This window comes from Pollachius pollachius (genome assembly GCF_949987615.1).
Source record: "Pollachius pollachius genome assembly, chromosome: 1".
NCBI classification, from domain to species: Eukaryota; Metazoa; Chordata; class Actinopteri; order Gadiformes; family Gadidae; genus Pollachius; species Pollachius pollachius.
Window position 1 is genome coordinate 47,708,318 of NC_136934.1, and position 10,301 is coordinate 47,718,618.

The window sequence follows — 10,301 nt, forward strand, 5'->3', positions numbered from 1 at the left end:
GTATCGACCAAACACACCCAAGTACCTCTAGCCCGTCTTGTGTCCCAGCTAATCCCGGGTAGCCCTGAGGTCCCTTTCAGCTAATCCCCTGTGTGAACCCCCCCCAGGTATCAACCAGGACCTGCTGGACGTCAGCAACATGGTGCAGTGGAAGCCCATGCTGTACGGTGTGGCCTTCCTCCACAGCACGGTACAGGAGAGGAGGAAGTACGGCCCCCTGGGCTGGAACGTCCCCTATGAGTTCAACCAGGCTGACTTCAACGCCACCGTGCAGTTCGTCCAGAACCACCTGGACGACATCGACATTAAGAAGGTCTGTGGGAGGGCCGCGGCACCTTTGGTTTGAAGCCTTATCTGTAATGATTTAGGCAATGTATTATTATAAATATTGTAGCATAAAATACATGGACATAAAAAAGGTCTGTGGGAGGGCCGCGCTACCTTGGGTTTGAAGCCTTATCTGTAATGATTTAGGCAATGTATTATTATAAATATTGTAGCATGAAATACATGGACATAAAGAAGGTCTGTGGGAGGGCCGCGCTACCTTGGGTTTGAAGCCTTATCTGTAATGATTTAGGCAATGTATTATTATAAATATTATAGCATAAAATACATGGACATAAAGAAGGTCTGTGGGGAGGGAGTTCTGCATGAAATACATAGACAAAATGACATCAGTTAAAAACACTGGTGAGTGATCATCATATTGCGAGTGATTAAAAAGGATTTATTAGGGTAAATGATCAGCAGAGGCAGATCATCTTCATCATCGTCATCATCAGAAGTTTATTGCATCGAAGGAGCGAAAACTAGTTTTTAGGGAGAGCCTGGTGATTAATCTCCATCCGGCCGATCTGACCTAAGTACTGAAAGGTTTTAATGGCTGCAACACTCAAATAAATGTTGATATCCCTCACCCCTTAATCCAGACTTCCGAGCTAAATTTTGTCTGGGCTTCATTCCAAAAATGGTCTCTGCCCCCTGGCATATGAATTTGGATTTGTGTTTTATTTTATATATTCTGACACAAATGTATGAGCTCGATGTTGGTAACCAAGTGAGGTGGTACCTGTAGTTTGGCAACACTTAAGAATAAGGGTACATTAATTATCTATTCAATAACATTAGGTAATGGAGTACTAAACGCTATTGTATAGCATTAGCATAGAGGCTAGGGTCAGGTTTTTGTATTGTAGTTCAGTTCTTGTAGGTTAAAGTGACTCTGGTTAGGGTTAGCGCACTAAATAACGTATGCATTTAAATTAATAAAAATGAATACATTAAAAACGAACAGCGTAACCTTAGTTAACCTGATCACCATTAGTAAACATGAAACGCCTTCAAAGTTTAAATGGTCTGAACTTTGAGCGCAGCGTTAAGGTGGCCAAACCGAGTGGTTTCGCTACGCCCAGGGTAGCATCAAAGCTAGGTGGGACTTCAGCGCTCAAGTCCACGCCAGCAGCTGTGACCCCCGAAAGCTTATCCTGTTTCGGCCAATTTAAGTGCCGGCGGGGAACGAAGCGTCTGGTAGTTACACACGGGGTAGGACGGAGAAAATGGAAATTCTTAGGGACTTCTTTGAGAAGGTCACTTAAGCTTAAATCTGAATGTCACAGATGAAGCATCGCATGCAAATAGCAGAATGCAGAGTGCCTTTCCCAGAAGTAGCAAGGGCAACCATGCATTTCAATTCAGTTATTAACGGCCTATATGTGAATGTCCATGTCTAAAGATGTACTTTATTAATCCCAGGGAGGTATATGATTAATATAGATAGACAGACAGACAGACATACAGACATACAGAAAGATAAGTACTTTATTCACCCTGGAGGGGTAATAATGCTAAAGTAATTAATAGAATAGTTTAGTCAAAAAGTTGGCAAAATGTACAGAATGCACAGCATGTAAATACTCCCCAGTCGACTCTGTCCCCCGATTGTTCCAGCTAGTTGTAAAGTCTTATTGTGATTACATCACACTGTATATATACATATATATGTTTGTTTGTATATACCATAGGCCCATATCATATGCAGGTAGTACCTTCTGTTTGTAATATTTAGTCTATTCAGTAAGTGGAATAGAGTTGGTAATACTTACCAATGAGGGGACAAAAATGATCCATTCAATAACAATAGATAATGCAGTACTAAACGTTATCATCTAGCATTAGCATGGCAGCGAGGGTTTGCTTACTGTATCGTAGTTCATTTCCTGTTGGTTAAAATGACTTGGGTTAGTGTGAGCTAACTAAATAACGTAACCATTTAAATAATAAAAACAAATGCATCAACAACACAAACACCATAAACCGCTCACCCCCGACATATGATTGGATCACCCAGCCTCTGGCTCCTCCCCCACAGGGCGTGTCCTGGAACACGGTGCGCTACATGGTCGGCGAGATCCAGTACGGCGGGCGCGTGACGGACGACTACGACAAGCGGCTGCTCAACACCTTCGCCACCGTGTGGTTCAGCGAGAACATGTTCGGCCCCGACTTCCACTTCTACAAGGGCTACAGCATCCCACGCTGCTCCGGCGTGGACCAGTACCTCGCCTACATCCAGGTGGGAAAACCCAAACATCGGGAATGCCGGGAGAATGTCTTTGAAACACGCAACACACGGTTCCCAAAAGGGGGGATGACACGCAGAGGTTTTAACTGTTACGCATGCACGTGCGCACACACCTACACGCATGTTCACCGTATCGCACGCGCTCACTCACACACACACACACACACGCACACACAATCACACACATGCATGCACACACACAGACACACACACACACACATACACAGATGCATGCACGCACACTCGCACACACGTACACACACACATGCGTAATATCGCACGCACTCACACTCGCGCACACACAAACACTTACACACACACACACACACACACACACACACACGTGTTGGTGTTGTGTGCACTGGAGGATTGTGTATGTGTATTGTGTACGTTGGCACACTCACGTACACACACATGCGCAGCATCGCACGCACTCACAGTCACACTCGCGCACACACACATACACCCGTTGGTGTGGCGTGCACCGGGGCCATTGTGTGAGTTTGGTTGCCGGGTGACGTTGGCTGCTGCGTTTGATGTCGCCTTGTATAAGACCCGTACAGTCTCGGCTAAGTGGGCTCCTGTAGGGCTCCTATTTGTTCACAGATTACCGTTGATTTATTAGTGTGTGTGTGTATGTGTGTGTGTGTGCGCATGTCTAGGGGTGGTTGCAGTGCTAGTTTCATTACAGCCACTTTCATTATGATGGATGCTCAGAGCTGGGAGGCTCAGAACGCTCTCTCCTTCGCACCGCCCCACAAATAGAGACCGGGAAAAAAAAGGGAACAAAGCCACAGCCAAAAACACACACACTGACACACTCTTGTGCTTTTTCACTCGCTCTGGTGAATTTGTAATTCAAATTCAATAGAAAAGAATTGCTTTATTGGCAGATAAACCTGGAAAATAAACCTTAACATTGCCAAAGCAGTATAAAAACTAAACAAGTGAAAATATAAAATATAACCAACCCCCTTTAATCTCTCGCTCTTGCTCTCGTTCTCTTTCACTCTCACTCCCACTGTCTTGCTCTCCCTCTTCTGCTCTCTCTCTCTGACACACACGTGGAAACACACACACACACACAACTTAACACAAGGGGCGGCCATACAATTCTGGTCGAGAGGAGCTAATTGACCTCCAACAGGGGAATGAAAGGGACCTTCCATCCGAACACGCTGCTCTTGTCTCTGGACTCGCGTGTGTCTGTGGATTCCTCGGCCCCACCTCCTCCCTGGTAGATGGGAAGCAAAGCAGCGGACACATGAATCAGCCCAGCCCGTCTCCCTTTGTTAGGAGCTTCTTCGTCTTGAAGCTGTCTTAACAGCGAGCTCCCATTCCTCATATTGTGGGGGCAGGGAAGAAGAATAGAATGTTTTCCCGTGGTTTCATATGACAACAATGATTTGTCATTTCGTTAGGCTGTAATTGCCCTAGCACGAAAGCACTGAGTGCTTACTATTCGCTAGGTTTGGCACTGGCAGTCAAATCACTCTTCGGAACAGTTAGAGGCCTCTTTTGTGTTTGTTTGGTGGTACTTGTGATTATTAATATCAACGGTAGGTAAATAGCGAGGAATAAAAGACATAATTGCAATAGCTCCCATCACATTCCTACGTAAATAGGTTCAACAATGTTTGTGATTTGTGAACCATGCTTGCGCACACGCACGCACACGCAGGACAATCCCTCGCTCACACGCACGCGCACACATCTCCCTATAAGAACCTTATTACTGTCGCAGTCCTGACTGCTTGTCTGCTGGCTAGCTTGAAGGATGTGTTCGTGCCGTGGCCACTTAGTGCCCCAAGATCAGTAAGGGGCTGAATCACAACCTCACTGCAATATCTCTAATAAAATCTTTTTAATAAAACTGTTTTGGTTCAAATGCATCGAATGAAAATGTTGATGGATGTTTTACTCTGAAGCTAGTCTCACGGATCAGACTGCTCAAATCTGGCCCTAAGTCTGCCTAAGCCGACTCATGTGTGCTGCGGCAATCATGTGGCCGAAGGAGGGGAGCTGTAGCCGCGTAATGGCAAACACACAGTTCACCAGCAAGAAGAAAGGTGTCTGAAAAGGTTTAAAATGAACACTGTGCAGACGGGCCACTGTAGAAACGCACTTATTAAAAATCCCTCCGGGAAAGCTTCATCCACTCGCAAGAATCAGTTTATCTGAGGAAGAAATCTCTGTTTCCGACACATGCTCTGTGCCGTCCCCTCCCAGAGGTCCAACCGTAGGACTGCTGGAGCCAAAATTACTCTAAAGCATAATAGGGTATAAAAGGGTAAAAGCTGTTTTGACCGTCGGTTAAGTATATGTTCTTGCTTTAATGGAATGTTCTGTCTTTCAAACGTCTGGTCGATAGAAAAAGAATTCCCCGGTCCTATTCTGTTGTCTAAATTTTATTGAGACTTGAACACTGACGTGGGCAATGCTGCAATTATCTTAAATGTCTCCTTTCTCGGAGTAAGCCAAATCCTAGCTTCTGTGATAAACACTTTGTGTTTCTACTGTGACGCGAAGGACAAAATGTCCACAATGCACCTTGTTTTGCGGCATTTACCGTTGACCTCCCCTTCCAAGATGGTCACTTGATGGATCGAAGTGAGGTCATGAAGTGTGTGCCGTTGTATAAATAATCCCTCTATGTTCGACTGCTTTGCTTTAACTTGGAGCACCAGGCTCATTTACGCCATACCCAAAGTGCCCTCAAGACAAAATGAAGCATTTCGTCATAACTCATATTTTGGCCAAATTGTGATATCTAAAGTAAATCTACTCTCCTAACGCTGCTGATTCACTGTGCCTCATTGGTTGTATCCTAAGCCAATCAGAGTGCGTTTTACATTCCATAATCACTATCTGCCTAAGTCTATCTATTTGGCTTAGGCGTTTTTGACGCTAAATACAAGATGAACCTTAAAATATGACTTAGGCAATGTTGCTATGAGGCTAACGATTTGCACCTCCAAGTGAAGATTGACTGTATAAGGTTGCTGTTTTCAACACATGTTACTGTGCCCACAAGGCATTTCATAGATGGATGGATGGAGGGATGAATGAATGAATGAATAAATGGATGGATGGATGGACAGTTGGATGGATGGACGGACGGATGGATGGATGGATGGATGGATAGATACTTACTATAATCATCCAAGGGTAAATCTATAAAAACGAATTTAACTCACACACACATCGTCGGTAAAAGTAACACTATCCCCCAACGAACCACAACACCACACATGCACACAAACCCCTCTACTCAGGGCCAACCGGAACCTTCTCCTCTCTCCTCCGGCCCAGGGTCTGCCGGCCTACGACACCCCCGAGGTGTTTGGCCTGCACCCCAACGCCGACATCACGTACCAGAGCAAGCTGGCCAAGGACGTGCTGGACACCATCCTGAGCATCCAGCCCAAGGACGGCTCGTCGGGCGGAGGGGAGACCCGCGAGGCGGTGGTGGGCCGGCTGGCCGACGACATGCTGGAGAAGCTGCCCCCCGACTACGTCCCCTTCGAGGTGAGGCACCCCCCCCCGAACCCCACCCCCCACAGTCGTTTGTTTGCTTTTTGGTGGGGTTTTCGTTAAAAAAAATGTGTGTGTTAAAATTGCCAATTTTAAGATTTTTAAAATGGTGGCGTTAATACATTTGAAAAGATATTGGATTTCTTTTATTGATAAAAGGCAATTTAACCCTGCACTTCATTTCCATCGGGGCATCGATCTTATCGCCATAGTAGACGTATGTAAATATTGGAATTTTTCTTTTCAAATTTCACATTTTCTAAATGAACCATTGTGTGGTCCGTCGGGGGCCCGGCGGGCACTCCGTCGGCCGCGGGCGGGAGGGAGGCGTGGGGTTCAGGGGCGTTGGGTTAATCTGAGTCGTGTGAGTCCTCCCAGGTGACAGGGTGAGGAAAGGGACAGGAATACAGAGGTACAGATGGCCCTCTGTGTGTGTGTGTGTGTGTGTGTTTGCGTGTGTGTCTGTGTGTGTCTGTGCGTCATATTGTGAGGCGGCAGAGAGCCAAAAAAAGGCTCTTGGACGCAGTTCACTTGTGGTGTTGGGGCCAATTTACAGGCTTTTTATTCCTGGGCTCATGGCACCATGAGGTGAGAGCATATTGCCACATGTGTGAAGAGACAGCACCACGCAAATCACCCCGCCTTGTCAGTCTGTCTGTCTGTCTGTCTGTCTGTCTGTCTGTCTGTCTGTCTGTCTGTCTGTCTGTCTGCCTGTTAATCCGCCTATATGTCTGTCTGTCTGCCTCTCCATCTGTCTGTCGGTCCGTGTCTCTCTCTCTATATGTCTGTCTGTGTCTCTCTGTCTGTCTGTCTGCCCTTCCATCTGTCTCTCTTTCTTTCTGTCTGTCTCTCTTTCGGTTTGTCTGTCCATCTGTCTGCCGGTCTGTCCTTCTCGCTGTATGTCTATCTGTCTGTCTGTTCTTCTTCAGGGACGCTATGGGAAAAGCTATCAATCTGTGTAATAGAGTGAAGGAGCTTTACATTATCAACGTTGTTACATGTTTCAGTGTCAGTTGGGAGATGGCCAATGTTCATGATCTATGCCACTAAAGAGTGGCATAGATTATTAGAATACAGAGCCCAAAAGAATCACTTACTTACACTTCAGGATAAAAATAACCCAATGCATCTCAGTGAACGGTCCGGGTTCAGGTCTCCATAAAGTCCTGAATGGCTTCAAAGCAAAGGCTTCTGGAGAATAGGGCGTTGGCGTACTGAGCTGATAGCTGAGTAGTGGATGATGTATTTTCAATATAGCAGTGAAGTATAGTATATATGTTAGAGTTTTGGGTTGTTTTTTATTACAGTTTTTCTCAGTCACTTTGGTACATTTCTCAGATCAGAATTGAAATTCTCAAAACTAACTGTTCAAACTTCACATCATTTTGTCACTTGTGCACATCAAAAAAGCAGTTTCTCATTTCTTTGAACAAGTTGCAAATGCTTTGGTACATTCATGCAAATGATTATGTACAATTCTTTGCTCTTTCCTACATTATGAAGGACTTATGTCATGTTGATCAAAATGTATTGCAATGGGTCTCTATTGTATAGTCTCACCTCCACAACATTTAGGTATTAGTTCATTGCATAAGTCTTTACATGTAAAATGGTTCAACAAGTTGTCATATTATGCCCAACAGACAGGAATGTCGGGAGGTGTAGGAAGACTGCACTGTAATTCCTACAGCAATGCATGTACAGTTTACCCTAAGGAGATTGTCCTATGTTCACATTTCTAGCAATGAAATGGTCTGTCAACAAATAACAGAATAAACAGTCAAAGCGTAAATGTGAATCTTGTCCAGTCTCTTGCAATCAATCTCCCACATACACTAAGATGTAACTAACAATTTACAATAATTGTCTTCAAAACTTTAGCCATAGTTTACCTCGGAACATCCCTCCAGAGTACACTGTTATATTGACAACATGACTAAGCAATTATCCGTACACAATGACACAAGGACTTGTCATTCTGATGGCACTTACGTGTTCATTGACACAGATATTTACTTTTGAGAAACAAATTAAGGATTTTGAGCAAGAGACTGGCTTTTGCAGGAAATCCATGGTGTTTTGCTATTTGTACGAATTGTTTTGGGAAATGCACTTACTGTTTTGCAAATTTCAATTCTGATCTGAGCAATGTACCAAAGCGACTGAGAAAAACTGTAATAGAAGGCGTGTGAACCATGCATTTCTATTCAATCGGGGCATCAATCTAAGTGCCATAGTAGATGTATCTATGGAAACCACATATTCAAGAAACCTTTAGGTCTGGAGCGTGGGCACATTTTAAATTAATGTCTTATCTGGGGAATAATGATATCGGTACTATTTCTGAGATAACTCTCTTCCCAGATAACATCTCATGGATGCATACCAGAAGTCACTGAATATGAGGATGACTGCAATACTGTGTGTGTGTGTGTGTGTGTGTGTGTGTGTGTGTGCGCGCAAATGTTGGTACATGTCACACACGTCATAACAAATTTCTTTCTTTTTTGACCAGATAAGAAATAATCCCCACACTGTCATGATGAGATTTGGAGGATTTCAAAACAGTGTTTCCAAAAGAAACACTTTGAACACAGTGTTTCTCAATGCAATGAGACTTTATACTGGAATTTCTTTTCGTTGTCGTCTTGCATCTATACAGCAAAACATGTCCACGGATTGCCAGTCTTTCCTGTTAGGCTGTTGTTCTAGCCCTGGTTATAAATGCAGAGAACAGTCAATCAAAACCACATCGCAACATGCCATAGTGATTGCCATAATAACAAATAAATAGCATGATTGCGTGAAAGATTAAAAATGTGATAATTGATTCATAATTGCTTCAGTATTTAATGCTTAAATGCTTTAAAGTTCTATGTGTGTACTACTAATAATAACAGTTGTTATATATATATAGCGCCATTCCTTATGGATAAAACACAATGGTCCACTTTTGCAGTATTTTATTGAACTTCCAATTGAGAGCAAACTTTTAACAGCCCTGTAAGGGTGAGGGCTAATGAAGAAGTAAAAAGTCCAAATTAGAAATAAAACCACTCTATCTGATCTAATTTGTCTGGCTGGTAAAGTGCCCGGTGGAGAGAGGGATAGAGAGAGAGAGAGAGAGAGAGAGAGAGAGAGAGAGAGAGAGAGAGAGAGAGAGAGAGAGAGAGAGAGAGAGAGAGAGAGAGAGAGAGAGAGAGAGAGAGAGAGAGAGAGAGAGAGAGAGAGAGAGAGAGAGAGAGAGAGAGAGAGAGAGAGAGAGAGAGAGAGAGAGCTGCTCCTAATGAGCCAGGTTCAGGTGTTTCTCATTAAGCCCCACCCCTGCACTACCGCCAAATAAGGAGAAAGGTCATCACAGCTGTCAATCAAATCAGAATATATCAAAATGTAAATAAAAACAATACGTCGATAAAGACATTGTACAAATAGATCCTGCAGTAATTCCTCAGCCTGGCGAATTGGTTGAATAGAATGATCTAGAAGTGTGTCCTCAGATCCTTACTGTTCCCAGCGTTACAACCACGGCTGATGTAGCAGCTTTTAGTTTTTACGCGTCAAACATCCGGAAGAAACGACCAGAACGTAAGAATGTCTCCCTCAACACTTTATAATAAATCAAGGCTCCAGACTCCAAAGCCTTGTTCGAAATGTCCCTTTGAAACTCTTCACGATTGTCATTGTATAAGACGTTCTGCCTATAAAGCGCACAATAAAAAGTTGTGTTCAAATGGTTTCTACAAAAACAACCTTTCTGTTCTGGTTTTCTATCAATCTAAACTACATCCGATCTATCGCCCGATCTATCGCCCGATCTTTCGCCCGATCTATCGTCCGATCCGTCGTCTAAACCATCATCCTATCTGTCGTCCGATCTGTCGTCCGATCTGTCGTCTGATCCGTCGTCTAAACCATCGTCCTATCTGTCGTCCGATCTGTCGTCCGATCTGTCGTCCGATCCGTCGTCCGACCTATCGTCCGATCCGTCGTCCGATCCGTCGTCCGATCTTTCTTCCGATCTGTCGTCCGATCAGGTGCGGGAGCGTCTCCAGAAGATGGGGCCCTTCCAGCCCATGAACATCTTCCTGCGGCAGGAGGTGGACCGCATGCAGAGGGTCATCGTTCTGGTACGCAACACGCTCACCGACCTCAAGCTGGCCATCGACGGCACCATCATCATGAG

The 10,301-nt window shown here is 44.4% G+C and overlaps 1 protein-coding gene across 1 annotated transcript in view; it reads left to right on the forward strand.

Moving 5' to 3' along the window:
• Positions 1-10,301, forward strand: part of dnah5 (dynein, axonemal, heavy chain 5) — a gene marked incomplete at both ends in the record, with an annotated part of 137,916 nt that overhangs the window by 122,373 nt on the left and 5,242 nt on the right. The window contains 4 exons of the mRNA XM_079758520.1: positions 108-313; positions 2,372-2,575; positions 5,897-6,112; positions 10,153-10,301. The exon at positions 10,153-10,301 is cut by the window's right edge and continues 64 nt beyond it. Of these exons, the coding sequence (XP_079614646.1) occupies positions 108-313; positions 2,372-2,575; positions 5,897-6,112; positions 10,153-10,301 (775 nt within the window). The remainder of the gene's footprint in view (positions 1-107; positions 314-2,371; positions 2,576-5,896; positions 6,113-10,152) is intronic.